This window comes from Carya illinoinensis, chromosome 1, assembly GCF_018687715.1.
Source record: "Carya illinoinensis cultivar Pawnee chromosome 1, C.illinoinensisPawnee_v1, whole genome shotgun sequence".
Classification (NCBI taxonomy): Eukaryota; Viridiplantae; Streptophyta; class Magnoliopsida; order Fagales; family Juglandaceae; genus Carya; species Carya illinoinensis.
The window spans coordinates 55824529-55839616 of NC_056752.1; the positions used below are offsets into that span (position 1 = coordinate 55824529).

Consider the following 15088-nt stretch of genomic DNA (forward strand, 5'->3'; position numbering starts at 1 on the left):
CGCCTTGTAGCATTACTTTTTTAACTAGTAGTGCACATCTTTCTTTTTTTCTTTTTGCCTAAGCCAATATATTAATACGATATGTTTTATTCAGGAGTTGTAAAATCCCTCTCCATCCGCGAAGTCTCGAGTTCTCTCTCTCTCATGTTATCCATAAATAATAATGAATCGGATAGAAAGTAAAGGGAAAAAACAAGAGTCCCATTCGAATTGATGGACACAATAGATGAAATTGATGGGTTTGTCCTGTAACCAAGGCTTCCCAATCTAATCAAGGATGGAATTGGAGACAGTCGATCCTTTAAATCAAATTCTTAAAGAGAAGTGGGGGAGCCTGCATTGGGACAAATTGCCGAAAATGCATAGACTGATTGCCTTTGATCGTGGTTTTAGTCTTTTAGAAATGACAGGGCTTGGTGCTATTTTCGGGCTATTGTAAAAGGCATTCTCATTCGTCCACACTCCTTGGCCAATTTTCTTTACAAATCAAATATATATTGACGGAGACATACCTCCATATTGTGACTGCTGTAGTAAAAATTGTTTTTTTTTTTTTTTGAACAACTCTAGTCAAAACACCTCTCGTTTTTATTTTTAATATAAAAAAATCTCTGAATTATACGCACAGACCTCAAAATCATAGGACGCATCTTATATCAATCAAATAGTAATGTAATACGGTACACGATAAAAAAAACAACATCCCGATACACACAAATATTGCCGTATCTTATCCTCTCCGTTCAAAGATGAACACGAGAGCCGTTGATTATGAAACTGACGACGCGAAATCCCGAGAGCAGGGATGAAAACCCTAGGAACAGGAATCCGGCGAATCCCAGGGCGATCGAGATGTCCGACTGGATGCAGAACGCGCTCGTGGCCGTACACGTGTCCGTCCGTCTCAGTGCTTTTGCCAACGCTGTTCCCGCCGAGTTCGCCGACAGTAGCAGGTACGCGAAGACCTAGAGGATCACACCCCATACATACAACACTCGAGTTCATACTTCAAAGTTTCAATTTAAGATTAAACAAGAAAATTTCATAACATACATATCAGAGAGAGTCAGAGACAGAGAGTAAAGGGTAGGGAAGTTTAGGGTTTGGAGTTTGGACCTGGTCGTGGCCGAAGTCGAACCAGACCTGTAGGATTTCGGGTAAGAGAGTGGAGCCTCTGGAGATCTCCCAAACAGAGACTACCATTTCGAATAGAGAGTACACGGCCACGATGGCATTCGCTGCGAACACGAATCTGCAGGAGTTTTGATCGTATGTTTTTAATTTCTTTGAAAAATCCATTAAGAAAATTGAATTGAAAAAAATTCTTTCTTTTCAATTTTCTGTATGTTTCGCTGGGGAAGCTGAGTCGCGGAATTTACTTCCAGTAAAGCGCTTCTATTTCTTCCGTAACCGGAGGTTTTTGTTTATACAGTGAAATAGTATTCGTTCCCGTTTTTGAAACAGTTTGCCTCTGAAAAAAAAATACAGAAAATTGTTTCCAGGAAACATGTTCTTCTCTGTTAATTTTCAATTTTTGAAATGAAACAGAGCAAAGGTTTTTTTTTACTAGAAGAAATCAATCTTTCGTCCTGTTCTTCAACATTTTCTAGTACACCAAACGGAGAAGAGAAAAAGGGTGGTTACGGGGATACCTGAAGGCGTCGAAATCGTACCAATGCGGGGAAGAGGAACCACGGGAGTTGGTGAGCATGAAGATAGAGGAGGCTAGGGAGAAGCAAAAGGCGGCGAGGCGAAAGACGAGGATCAGTGAGTTGAAGCGGCGGAGCTTCTGTTCGGAAACTGTGGAGTGGAATTGATGGGTGGCGGAGGTCGGGATACGGCGGTGAGGGGAGGGGGTCTCGCCGTTACGGAGGGCCTGAGGGGATAGCATGGTGACAAAATACTACAAGGTGGAAGATCATTAGGAGTAGGAGGAGACAGACGGTCAGAGATGATGATGATGATGAAATAGGGTCTGGTGGTGGGAAATTTTTTGAAAATTTTCTGGTAGGAGCGATTTTTTGGGGAATTTACTTTTAATGGTGGAAGGTTCAGGTGGGAGGCGGAGTCACGGGGAAGGGCGAGATTTCCATGAGAGTCGAGAGAGAGAGAGAATGAGAGGGAAAGTGCGGAGTTAGAAAGAAAGCAGAAGATGGGCAAGAGAAATGGGGATCTCTATTTCTATAAAAGTGAGAAAGCGACTTTTCTCTCTTTCTTCCTTTTGTATGCATATTATTTATATATACAGTTCCTTTATAGTGCTTCCTATATTTTCTCTGAGTTGTGCGAATTTGCGTTTTTTTTTTTCAGCCTCGCTTTGTTGTTTTCCCAATTCCATGCATTCCTTCATCTGAAGCTCCTTTTTCTCATGTAATGAACTTGTTTAAACTGAGCTGCCATCTGTTATTGTTCTTGACAAGAAGATGGCCGTGCAAAGCCCTTGTTATGATTTACTTTACATCTTCTAAACATCTTTTGCATGGAATTTGAGGCACCCGCCCACAAAGGCAACCTTTTGGAGTTCACACGCACTTGTTAAAAGCCCCTATCTATCTATCCTGATTCCCTCGGAAACACGATGAATGTGATCAAGAAAACTGCTTCACAGCCGAAAGATCTGTGTCTGCAGGCAAAGTCAATGTCAAATAAATACTCTTCAGAATTAGTGAGTTTACTTTGTTTTCAATAGTCAACTAACTTATGCAATACTGGTCTTTGGCCGTAATCCCTGGTCGCTATTTTTGACTCCTTTATATTCCCTTTCTTGTCAATAGATCTTTATTCATCATCAGTAAAACTAGAGTCAGCAGGCAGTAAATATATTAAGTTGGATACTAAATAGATGCTAGTACCATGTGTTTTGATTTTTAATTTCTGCAGCATGATAATATGGGTGAATTGTGAAACCATTTCTCTTTTCATTGAATATATATATAAATTAATACAATAACAAAAGATTTTCTTTTTCTTAAGTGAGATTTGTATTTAAGAACACAAGATTCAAATGATGGGATGGGATATCCCAACAAAAATACCATAACATCGATTAAAAGTGGATCAAGGAAAAGTAAATGAAATGGAAAACGGAACATCAAATTGATATGATCCCATGTTTTCTGGATCAAGTAACTGTCAAGAAATTATCCTCATAAGAGAGATTTTTAGAACATTACATTAAGGTGAACATTGAGAGTCATCGATTGTGGTTGGAACCAGCATGGGGGGAAAAATGTTTTAAAATTAATTGCATTAAGGTTACCATTGAAGAGTTCAATTGTCTTATGTACGACTCTCAGATAAGAGAGCATTCTAAAACAAATCTACGGCATTTTCTTGCTTGATAAGTCTGGTTTACCGTATTTTTCGATTTAGGAACTTATTTTTAGATTTGTTCCAATTCTATGTTATACAGAATAACTTTTGTATTTTGACTTAGTTTGAATACTTGTATAAGTATGATTTACAATTTTCTTAAAACTTTGATTTTGGAATTTTTGTAACCCTAAACACAATTGAATATTAGATGAGAAAAGATATGATGCCATTGTATGGGATAGAACATGAGCTTCATATGTTGATGAGAAATGAGGGATGGATGATGGCACCTGGTGGATTAGTAGTTAAAGAATCTAGCGGCGGGGTGTGTGTTAGAGAGTGGTCGGGCGAAGGAAAATAAACAGTAGAAAAAATTTGAGAGAAAATTAAAGGGAGGGAGGGAGGGAGGGGAAAGGGTAGTAGAGAGAGAGAGAGATAAGCGGGAGAAGCCCGACAATGGCGTTCAATATCGGAAGATGGCACTGGCCAGAATCCCGTGAAAACTATTAAAGCAGAGACAATTTATCATGAAATCTTTGCTTTGCAAGTGCACCTCGTGCAGCATATGCCACTAAACTTTTCACGATCTTCTCTCCTATCGAAAAAACAAAAATCCCCCCACAACGAAAAAAATGGGGGCCAGATCGAGATTCTGAATTACTTATGTGTAACGGTTGACCGTTGAGCCCTACAGCCTGATAATTCCTCTCTTATTGTTTGCATCATCAAGTTCTTTTTTTTCCTCTCTTTTTGTGGATAAGTCTCCCCGTTTATATATACCGTCTAACACGTGATAATGATACAAGTTTTTGTACATCATGTAGATACCATCAATGTCGAATGATGATTTACAGGACAAGTAGCATATATATGTGAATAAACTTTATTTTCTGGGTGGAGCATATGACTAATGTGGATGTGCCGAGCGGAACGAGTCGTTCACTTCATCATGGTTGTTAAGTGGTACTGCCGGTGGTGCTCTTTTCCCTTAAACCAGCCTTCATATTGTTTTTTTCTTTAAAAAAAAAAAAATCCTTATAGAAACAGAGGAAAACAAATGTTTTCAGTGCTATGAAGTGCTTGAGAAAAGCATTTTGTTTTCCTTCCCCAATAACAAAGCATATCATTAGATCTCTCTGTATGTGGAGCTTTCATGTATCAAGTGTGCTATCTGTTCAAGAGCAATTGGTTAATTTGGTTAGATGGTTAATTTCAGTTTTTTTTAATCATCAACTAAAGTCGTGGGTGCTATCATTATATCAGAATATTGGTTAGTATGGGGACTTGTTTCCTTTTAAACCCAGGTTTTATCGATTGGGGGAAAATGAAAATTGAAAAATGAAAAATTTGGTTCTTAGCTGGTTAAGAGTTGAGTGGATATAATTTATAAATGTAGCAGGAAAAAATAAAGGATGCAGAGTGATGGGCCTGACCCAGAAATAGACTATGATGGGCTTCGGTCCATAGATAAAAATAAAAGATGGGGCATTCCGAGAATTGAACTCGGGACCTCTCGCACCCTAAGCGAGAATCATACCACTAGACCAAATGCCCAGCTGTCTCAAATGCCTTAAATCTGAACTGATCAATATATTTATTCCCGTCTATCCAATGATCACAAATTTGAAAGCCCAAAATTGTAGGCTTCATTTGCGTTCGTTGCACGCAGTTGATCATCTAGTAATGAAGCATTGATTCTTGAGATTGATCTTACAGTTTGGCTTCGTGAATAAGGGAGGTCAAAAGATCACAGGCAGGACAACCTTGACCACAAGCGTAACAGGAATCCAAAACACCCACCCAACTTTAATAGAAAAAGTGACTAAAAACTCAAAAGCTTAGACACAAAATCCAAGATTAATCCAAATACAAAATTCGTATTAACAGTACTGAAAGCATCATTATGAATTGTCTCACTAGGACTGGAGTCAACGAAGCAAGTTTCATCATTAATATGGTAAGGGTCATATCTTCTTTTTATAGGTGGTGCTCTGGGTAACTTCTTCTCATTTGACAAATAAATTAGAAAAATAAACAACTGCAAAGACTTTTGACTTTTGGAAGCTATCTAGGTGGAGCACATAGGCAGTTGAACTTTAATCTAAACATACCGACACTAGAATTTACCAATATAGGGCTTCAATGAACCTTGAAATGGCCATAAGGCAAGCATATATATATATATATTGTTTTAAGTGCATACCTACTTTAGTCACAGGATTGAGGCCAATATATACATGCATCTTTTCTCTCCCCCCAAGCATCTCTTATTTAGAAAAAGCCCGGGAAAAAAACAAGCATATCTTGCTCAGTCTAGACCTGTAACAAGTACAAGACATTCATCTGCAATCATGTTCTGTATGCAGTTTACAAAATGAGCTTTTTCACGAGCCATTAAAGAAGAAGAAGGAGAATATGATTTCAATCTGTGTTCTTGAAGAGCAGGCCGGGGTTCCATAATCACCCTCATGATGTTATGGGCAGCGCGCGCATATTAGATGTGGCAATCTTTTGATTATTTCTGTACAGTTTATAATGTAGACATCTTATCAGCAGAATATCAATTTTAGGAATATGTTTAAGCAAAATAAAGCCGAAGTACTTACTGTACTCGATCTGCTACAAAAAAGTTTTATCCGCAACGTCAGATATTCAACTTGCATATATCGGCACGTACCGATAGGGAGCAATCTATTTTCTGATAATTTGCAGATACCAACATTTCAGGAACCTAAAGCTGTTGTAAGGATCTTTATGTTGGGGTCATGGAGGACAACAGCGTTGATGGCTCTATTATATGGTACTGACCCAACAGTGGTCAACGGACGATGACAAGAACCTCACCTTTATACCCTCATTAATTCTAATCTAATATAGCATTGGATTCCCAGGCACCTTTAACATGATGGCATTCCATAATTTCAAACAAACAATGATTAGGTGAAAAATGATCAACTTATATAACATATACTTCTCGTGCCTAGCTATATAAACCCCACAGCTTAAATACCCACACTTACTCCCACCCTGCACAATCCCATGCAAAAGATGAAGAGGAAAGATATTCAAATATGTCTCCTTTTGGCCTTCGTCTTTATTGCTACTCGAAGTTATTCTGCCACGGCCATGAGGATTCGCAAAGCAGAACCAGGTAAGTCCCTAAGCTGGCCTTGCTGACACAATAATGCATGCTAAACTGGTATCTTCAGAATTGAGTAGAAACAGACAGATGGTTAATTTCTTTGATGCTTCCCTAGGTGGCTTCAAGCTCAAACCTGCACAATCGAGTGAAGGTTCAGCAGCTGGATTCTTGTCTGCTACTTGGGTGAGTAGAACTTCTTCCGGGTGGCATCTATTTGTCACAATAGTCTTACATTCAATATGACGGAAACTGCTTGTACATGACTTCTCTTGTTTCATGAAAAGAACAAATCAGGAATGCAGGTCATAGAAAATTATCGTAAGGTTCCTTCAACACCTAATCCCATTGGAAATCGGCACCCACCAGCCAAGCATGACTGAAAGGAGGCACTCAATGCTCAGCAAAGCAAAACAAATATGGTGAAGATGCATTTATCTTTGTGGCTTCTTGGTTAGAAATTATGTATAAAATTTCACTGTCTCGTACTTGCAGAAGGATGTTTTATGTTTGGGATGTAAGTCATATAAACAGGGGGCACCTACCTCTAATACTAACAGTTTGAGATGATTTTGCGTACTCGAAGGACCTCAAGACTATGTCACATATAGCTACTAAATTTTAGATTGGAATTAAATAGGTACGAACATGAGTTTGCAGGAACATAAGGTACAGCTGCCGGAAGCAATTTCCTGCCTGCTCTGCTGTGCTAGTCTTTCTTATATACCAAGCATTTGCATTTTGCAATTAAAGACCAACTTCAAAGAACTACCCTAAACTATACCTGTCTGACAAAAATATCTTCATCTGGCATATGGAACCAAGTGTGGAAGGTTGTCTTGTCACGGATTTTTTCCCTTAAGGCATACAATTTCTTTCTTGGTGTCCAAACTCCAAAGTATATCGCTTAAGAGTCATCCTGCTTCATTAAAAAGGTTATAAAAAAATTATTTAAAAAAAAAAAAAAAAAAAAAAAAAGAAGAAGAAGAAGAAGAAGAAGAAGAAAGAAGGAGAAAAAACATTGGCGGCATGGAAACATGATCGTGTCTATTCAAATACCCAGCTAATTTTTAAATGGACATATTTTGTTCAAAACCTTTACACATATGATTGGCCAATCATGATTTAAAGAAAATTCTCCCGGAAATCGCCATTTTTGAAGGAACTACGCGGTTATAAGGTTGAAAGATGTGCCCATGCACCGTTAAGGCCCCGTAATTCTCGACAACGAAGCAGGCTGCTATCTTAATGGAGGAGTATTTGAAAACATTTGCTCGATTCATTCCTTCTTGTACAACCCAAGCCCATGTTCCAGAGCCGTCAGTCCGGTACTCCGAAACACCTAGAAATATAGAACGATGTGGAAAAAAGCGTGCCTATTTAATGCACGAGTCATGTTAAGTATCATCAAAACATGGCCGGTGGCAAGGTGCAATGCAGCGGCATTCGATTCTTTTTACTGTTTTTCATTCCAGAAAGAAATTTAATAACGTAGAAGATTGTCACATGGATCTCAAGCCCACCAATGTCTAAGCTGTAACCTTATCAATATTGTCTGTATTAAGTATTTCTTAACACAAGTTACGTACGCATAAGACAAGTATAACCTTGCAATCCCCGTTGCAGCTGCGTTGTTTCATAGGAATGACTCGTTGAGGGCACTTTAAACTCTAAAGTCTCTCAGAATTTCTACCTGATTAATCTCTTCAAATGATGGCCAACGACTACTATTTCTTCTCACGAAAATTCCTGTTCCGTCTAGCTACAGTGGGGTCAGCTACTATCACTGTCATAATTTACCATTGTATAACCGTTTGTTTTTGTAACCGGCACCTGGCGGCTGCTAACCGAAGCCCTCCACAAAGACTCAGGCGATCACGTTTTGTGTCTGAGACAATGGAGACATCTATCGGTGGTACCAGCGCTTCTATGGTCCAACTCATCCCAGCGCGCAAGTATCAGAAAGGTGTGGACTCGATGGGCGAAGATGGCACTTGTGCCGTGTGCTTGAGCGAATTTGAAGATGGTGAAGAATTACGTACCTTGCCAGGGTGCATTCACTCGTTTCACGTCCCATGCATCGATATGTGGCTCTACTCTCACTCAACTTGCCCGATTTGTCGCTCTGATACCACTCCTTTGTCATCAACATTTCATCGTGCAACAAGTTCAAGTTCCGACGAGTCCGAGGCACATTCAGAAACGCTGCAAGATATTGTTATACATTTTACACGGGCACTATATTTGCTCAAGGTTTAGTCCTAGGAATATTTACCTTACCTCTGATGTTTTCAATACATTTATCTTGGCTCGGATGTTTTTCTTTTTCTCCCGTCTCTAGTATGATGGTGAAAGCTTTTGCTGTAGGGAGAGAAATATTAATACAACAGGACACCCGCATCACATGTGGGTTTGATTCCATTCAAAGTGTGAGCAGGCAATTAATTAGCCTTTAACACCAATAATATGGGCCGATTAAATTTGACTGTGGGTTTGGAGCAGCCCAGTTGGATAGGCTTTTAAACAAAGGTTTAAATTACTGTTAAATTACATGCATTATTAATTTATTAGTCAAATACAGTCTTTGATCATGCGCCATAACCTCCCGATCGATATCTGTCTATAGGGCCAGGGGGGGCCATGTGGATGCACGGTTTGGTTTGGCATACTCAGAACTGGGCCTAGAAAGGTGGCTTATTAACTGAGGTTAAAACCCATCAGAATCTTGGGCTTCACATAAATGCTAAAAAGGCACATCTGCAATTTATTTTAGTTGGTTTGGGCCACTGGCGTGGAAAGCTGGAGCCTTTCATTAGAGTGAGAACTGACTCGATAGTGAGCTGTCATACTCAGATTTCAACTTTTTTTCACCCTATTTTTACGACAGAAGATATCAACGTTATTTAGTTGGACATAACTTTATTAACACGGGGATGGAAAATGTTGGGTGGGGTTGGTAACTTGGTTGTGGGTAAATGCACTGTAGGACAAAGTTTTGAGTTTACGTCGCAGACAGTATGATTAAGAGCACGATGCCACGATCTATTCCTCGATCGACCAAAATGGCTTAAGATTTATGGGACACAAATTCAGTGTCGTTAACAATAATAAAAGTAGTATCTTACCAGATATCTCTGATATTTTGTGCATCAAAACTACCCAATAAGATAAGCCGAAGTCCTTAAGAAGTCCAAGGTGCAATGATGATCGCTATTTCCTTACTGAGAATATGCAGTCGAGTTGTTTGGTACGCAAAGAGTATCAATTTGTTCTTGCTATAGAAAAAGTATTCGATTGTGGTTTCAAGCTGTGATTTTGCACGACTTCCGTATAAGCCCAAAACCTTGTTTGTATGCATATATTTATATTTAGTAGGTCTGGTTATAGCCATACTTTATTTGTTGAGTCAAGGAAAAAAAATACAAAATGTCTAGGTTGATGAAAGATTCTTGCTTGTCCTAAATTGCCATTGACCAACATAAAAACGTCGACCATTGCTTTCAAGGAGTAAAATCTTAAACAATGGGTATTTTAGTACATTAGCCACGACAGGATTATTAAATGGTATATCACTTTCTTCTGTGATCTCATGTGAGCATCCCTGGAAGGACGCGACAACTCTTATTAACCATAACCAGTGAGGCGTTTGCCAATTGCCGACTTCTTTTGCTCGGTCCATTAGTGATTCTTTGAGTTTGAGCTACCAGTTTTTTTCTTTTTGGATAAAGAGAATCTTTTTATTTTATTTTATTGTCTGGTTAAAAGACTAGAGTGTCCACCGTTGGATGGTTTAGCCGTTTGGGTTTAAAGTGAAAAGGGGTTTACAATCATGCTTCATGATTCAAGAGTGTGATTTTCAGAGAGAAACAGAGCCTTTGGATATTGATTTAGCAGGTGGTTGTTTTGGGCTTGTCTTCACAAATAGGAGTTGGGAAATACTTTAAAGGTTTTCACTAAAGAGAGGCTGCGAGTTTGATACCTCTTCTCAGTTGTAGTGAGAGTTCATGATCTGGGTTTTTGGGCTTCTCCGCTGTTCATATAAGATCGAGACCGTTCAGAATTCCCTAGTAAGCTTTTTTCTCTCACTTCCTTGGGTTTTTCTTGCAGCGGAAACAAAGGCGTTTCAACTTTTCCCGTATAGTTTAGTTCGATGATTTTACAACTAAGCTATTGCAGTGGAAGTTGATCTTTTTATGTTTAATTTGAAGTAATATCTAATGTGATTTGAATGAAAAGATGAAATCATTGAGTAGTGTAGGACTTGCTCTGAGTGTAATTTTTGGTTGCCTCTTCTTGGCTCTTGTTGCGGAGCTTTACTACTTATTGTGGTGGAAGAAGAGGTTAACCAACAGAGAGATGGAAAATGATTACAGCGGCCCAGCAAGTGATCTGTTCTACATGTTTTGCTGGAAAAAGTCGACTTCTTTGAGGCACACAGCTTTGGATCCCCAAGAACTCCGTTCTTCAATGGGAATCACAGGCACCCTTGTCCATGAACCAGAAGGCCAGCCTCATATGCAGTCAAACAAGGATTTTTTGCTTAAACCCTTCGGAGATGATGATATGGAGACAGAGTTCATGAGGCTGCAAAACCTCTCAGGCCCTCCGAGATTTCTGTTCACAATTATAGAGGAAACCAAAGAGGACTTAGAATCTGACGATGGCAAGCCTAGGGGTGACAAGAGTGGAAAGGGTTCCAGAAGTAGAAGCTTAAGCGATTTGCTTCTACCATCGGAGACTCCGTATTTGACCCCCCTGGCTTCCCCATCTTTTTTCACTCCCCCTGTCACTCCTATGAACTCTTACAATCAGCATGGATTCAACCCTCTCTTTGAATCAGCAACAGATGCAGAGTTCAAAAGCATAAAGTCCTCACCTCCTCCAAAGTTCAAGTTCTTAAAGGATGCAGAAGAGAAACTAAAAAGAAAATTAATGGAAGAAGCCAAAGAAAAGGTTCATAGCACCGATGAGGTTGTCCAAGAAAACAGAAATCCAGCTTCCCCATCAAAGTTTCATAAAGACGAGGAAGATGGGCCTTTCATCACAATCATTGTTGATAAGAATAAAGAAAGAGATGTCAATCACCATCCACTACAGTACCATTCAAGCACTTCGCAGGTACTTCCTCTAGCTTCTTCACCCTCATCATTCCAATCACCGATTAACAAGAAGCCCAGTTTACGTTAAGAGTTCCATTAACCAAAATGAAATGGGTCTGTCCTCACAGGCACTTAATCTAATTATCTTTTATTAGATGTTTTCATCTGTCAGGTTCTTGTGTTTATCTCAATTTCTTTTAAGGGGTTTGGGGATGCAGTTACAGGTTAAACCTTCTTAACCCTTGTGCTCTGAATCTTTTGTTTTTGGGGAGGGGGGCACATTCTCTGCAACTTTGACATGGAGAAGTGGGTCTGATGCAAGTGGTGGGGGACCTGTGGAGTTATTTGTTTTATTCAATCTCCATGTCTCCTGAGTTGTCTCATAGCTGTAATTCTTATGAGTGATGGTCCAACTGATGCTATTGTCGAAGCAGCTCTGTAAAACTCTTTTTACGGCCAAGCTTTTTTCCCCGCTAAATTTCTAGCCCTTATTCGTTGTTTATCCTTTTTTTTTTTTTTTCAAGTTAGAAGGTAAATTTAGTAAAAGCCAAGAGGCAATCGAGTACCAAGGAGCCCGGTGATAGCATAAAACCCCCGGCATCTGGTGAAATCACAGTTACCAAAGCAAGAAGAAATAGGGTTTTAGTGGGCCAAAGGGTAGGTTAGGGTTTGCATGATGAACCATTCAACAAAGTGACAAATTTGGAAAAGGGCGGTTTGTGAGATGCGCCACCTTCGGCTTTTCCTAAACAACAAAGGAGGCAAATGCCCGTGAAAACGTAGTAAAAGCCAAAAGCTACAGACACTGTAGAATCATCATACACACCACCCTTTATCAGCTCTTTTAAGAGTATGCAGCAGCATGATTTTATTATTGCCATACGACCAAAGCTGACCCAGACCTTGTTGCTACTTGCATTCTTTACTGATCCGACCTGACACTCCTCGGACTTCCCTTGTATGACCTTTAAATAGCAACCATTATGTCAATGGGAAGGATTAATTTGAACAATTACTAACAGTTCATTAGTATAAGGGCATTCCATATGCTGCAAACTTCATATGTGGATTGAGATTCGGACTGCGTAATCGTGCTCAACTGCATCATTGTTGAGAGCAGCTTTAGAGCATTAAAAAAAAAAAAAAAAGAACAAGAAATATCAAGGTTCACGACGAGCAGCGCGATCACAAACCGTATTTTTCATTTTATGCTTTACAAAGAAGAAAAAAGTATTTTAGAACATACAGATGCAAGGTGATTATATTTCATGGGAAACCTATATTAAATGAAGTAAAGAGTTAGTTAGATAATTTGAATTTGAATTCAATAACCAACGCTGCTTGCCCAATTTGGCAGGAGAGTGCAACCAATTCCTTTTTTTGATCAAATTCCATATATATGAATGTTACAGAGCCAATAAAATGAAAAAGAGTTTCAAAGTTAAGAGCCCTGCAGCCAGATCTGTTATTCCTAGCTGAACCCAGAGCGAATTCATACTGGATTCTCCCAAGAGGCTGAATGAAGTGAATCCACAATAGGAGTTGTAAAGCTTACTCCCATCTGGCTGTTGGAGGTTTCTCATTGATGTCAACATTGTCTCAAAGTCGATACTTGAGAAGTTGTAGCCAACAATCTTTAGTATGGCGGGCACTCTATGTGCTTGCCATGTGACTGTCGTTGTGACTCAAAACCTTAGATAAAGTCATAGAACAGAATGCTATTATAACAAACAGAGCAGAAAACAGAACGATCGAATTGAAATTTAAGCGCACGAACTGTTTGTTATACCCCATTATTGTCTGGAGGAAATTGAGAAGTTCTTGAACCATGGAACGCCTAAAGAGTAATGCTTAAAAGGGAAGGCTCCCAGAAAATATAGATATTATGTGCGCTTAATATTAGTAAGCGAGCGCATGCATCCTTGCATGGATAAAACCCGGCAATTGCATCCTTGCCATTTGCCAACCTAAAATGCCTATAAAATAACATGTAATTAGATTTGTTTTCTAAAAGTTGTTTGGTTCAACCATGTGGTTGTGAACATAATCAAGTGCCTATCATTATACGAACATCACTCACTGTCCACACTATGACCTCGGGAGAAGGAAACATCAGATTATGATTCTTGGCTGCAAGTATGAACAACCCACCCTCCCGCGGGGGGACCCAGCACATTCGAATGATTTATTCTAAAGTCAGTAGCTAGGATCAAAACCGAACATTGAAATCAGGACACTCAACCATGGTTAAAAAAAAAAAATCCGAAATATCTTAAAAATTCAGAAGCAGACGTAAGATGGAGCAACAATAATCCAATTTTCCAAAGCAAAAACGCAAAAGCAATGCTCAAACCCAAAAACAATGAATATATGGAAGTAAACTAAACCCTGTTTCTTTTCACCCGCGAAAGCAAAATGTGAGAGAGAGAGAGAGAGAGGGGGGGGGGGGTGTACGCTACCGAGGGCGGAGAGGAGGTGGAGACCGGAGATGACAAAGTAGGCGAGGGTGAGGTGGTTGATCACCTGGTCCTGGTGGGGCGACGATAACAACAGATGGTACTACATCATCTTCGGGTAAATCACGTGCCTATCCCCCCCGAACACCGACGAATGAGACGACGGGGGTTCGATTCCTTTTGAGTTTGTGTTCGCTTCTTGTATACATAAGATCTATTGCGTTGTAGGTATACCACTTTTTTTTCGCCCTTTTTTGCTAGATTGTAGGGATCCTAGCTCAAGAGTTTTCGCGAGGTTCCCGATGCAGCCACATCGGATACTCGGGACAGGACGTAAAGGAGTGAAATACACTGTTCACGTCACTAATGAGTAAAATTTTAGTTCGATTATTTTTGGGATAATGCTAGATTGCCTATTAAATTATCTATTAAATGTAAATATTAGTATAAATGAGTTTTTAATTTATTTATTTTTCTTTAATAATTTTTTAAATAATCTTAGTTATTAAAAAAGTAAAAAAAAAATATATAAATAAACATATTTGATAATCATATTATTATTTTTTTTATTTTTTATTTTAGTATTCAGATTTAAAATTAAATATTTTTTTATTAAAAAAGTTAAAAAAAAATCCGTTATTTTTTAAACGAATTCGAATGCATTCACAGGTTATTTGATTTTAATAAAATCGATTTTATACAATATACTTTGATAAAAACCTTTAAATAATTTATATCTATTCTATTCTTAAATAATATGTATTATATCAGAAATCGAATTTCATTTTATTGTTTAAAAATGATATATTATTTTTTTTCTAAAAAATAAAAGTTTTAAAAAAATTAATTTTAATATGAAAATAAATTTATACAAGTTAAGTTAAGTAAAGTAAAGTTTTACATGAAATATATTATTTAACAATAAGCATAGTTTATGGTCAGGAACAGTTCTTTTAATAACGATCAAAATCTAGTTTGTTCAGACTAATTTGAAATACCTTATTGAATAGTTTTGTTTATTGAGTAATGCTACGTACAGTCATTTTTGCACACTCTCTGCGCACTCCATTGATATGATT

General features: G+C 38.5%; 3 protein-coding genes, 2 long non-coding RNA genes and 1 other non-coding gene across 7 annotated transcripts; 3 read left to right on the plus strand and 3 right to left on the minus strand.

The window, feature by feature from the left end:
• Positions 1 to 624: 624 nt before the first annotated feature.
• On the minus strand, positions 625 to 2161 carry LOC122290722 (CASP-like protein 4C1). The gene is made up of 3 exons (XM_043098331.1): positions 1653 to 2161; positions 1117 to 1252; positions 625 to 965 (listed from the first exon to the last, which is right to left on the minus strand). Exons 1-3 carry the CDS (start codon positions 1889 to 1891, stop codon positions 744 to 746), a joined length of 597 nt encoding a protein of 198 aa, XP_042954265.1. The 5' UTR covers positions 1892 to 2161; the 3' UTR covers positions 625 to 743.
• Positions 2067 to 4572, plus strand: LOC122290819. 2 transcript variants are annotated; one of them, XR_006236560.1, is made up of 3 exons: positions 2067 to 2189; positions 2311 to 2665; positions 4140 to 4572. It is a non-coding gene; the product is annotated as an uncharacterized LOC122290819 (long non-coding RNA). The 2 variants fall into 2 exon arrangements; XR_006236561.1 differs by lacking the exon at positions 4140 to 4572 and having other exon boundaries at positions 2311 to 2745.
• Positions 4573 to 4797: 225 nt separating this feature from the next.
• Positions 4798 to 4869, minus strand: TRNAP-AGG. The gene has a single exon. It is a non-coding gene; the product is annotated as a tRNA-Pro (tRNA).
• Positions 4870 to 6330: 1461 nt separating this feature from the next.
• LOC122303681 (CLAVATA3/ESR (CLE)-related protein 46-like) lies at positions 6331 to 7033 on the plus strand. Its single transcript, XM_043115572.1, has 3 exons — positions 6331 to 6466; positions 6573 to 6640; positions 6742 to 7033. The coding sequence occupies exons 1-3, from the start codon at positions 6355 to 6357 to the stop codon at positions 6835 to 6837; spliced, it is 276 nt and encodes a 91-aa protein (XP_042971506.1). The 5' UTR covers positions 6331 to 6354; the 3' UTR covers positions 6838 to 7033.
• Positions 7034 to 8088: 1055 nt separating this feature from the next.
• LOC122303689 (RING-H2 finger protein ATL52-like) lies at positions 8089 to 8963 on the plus strand. The gene has a single exon (XM_043115583.1). The coding sequence runs from the start codon at positions 8165 to 8167 to the stop codon at positions 8711 to 8713; it is 549 nt and encodes a 182-aa protein (XP_042971517.1). The 5' UTR covers positions 8089 to 8164; the 3' UTR covers positions 8714 to 8963.
• Positions 8964 to 12809: 3846 nt separating this feature from the next.
• LOC122290830 lies at positions 12810 to 14354 on the minus strand. The gene is made up of 2 exons (XR_006236564.1): positions 13343 to 14354; positions 12810 to 13245 (listed from the first exon to the last, which is right to left on the minus strand). It is a non-coding gene; the product is annotated as an uncharacterized LOC122290830 (long non-coding RNA).
• Positions 14355 to 15088: the final 734 nt, after the last annotated feature.

Excerpts from the sequence above, each read along its gene's own strand:
- LOC122290722 (XM_043098331.1), bottom strand. The coding sequence starts at position 1,891 with ATGCTATCCCCTCAGGCCCTCCGTAACGGCGAGACCCCCTCCCCTCAC. Across the intron at positions 1,253-1,652 it reads TACGATTTCGACGCCTTCAG|ATTCGTGTTCGCAGCGAATG; the intron begins GTATCCCCGTAA and ends AAACTCCTGCAG. Across the intron at positions 966-1,116 it reads TCGACTTCGGCCACGACCAG|GTCTTCGCGTACCTGCTACT; the intron begins GTCCAAACTCCA and ends GTGATCCTCTAG.
- LOC122303681 (XM_043115572.1), top strand. The coding sequence starts at position 6,355 with ATGCAAAAGATGAAGAGGAAAGATATTCAAATATGTCTCCTTTTGGCC. Across the intron at positions 6,467-6,572 it reads GATTCGCAAAGCAGAACCAG|GTGGCTTCAAGCTCAAACCT; the intron begins GTAAGTCCCTAA and ends ATGCTTCCCTAG. Across the intron at positions 6,641-6,741 it reads GATTCTTGTCTGCTACTTGG|AACAAATCAGGAATGCAGGT; the intron begins GTGAGTAGAACT and ends TTTCATGAAAAG.
- LOC122303689 (XM_043115583.1), top strand. The coding sequence starts at position 8,165 with ATGATGGCCAACGACTACTATTTCTTCTCACGAAAATTCCTGTTCCGT.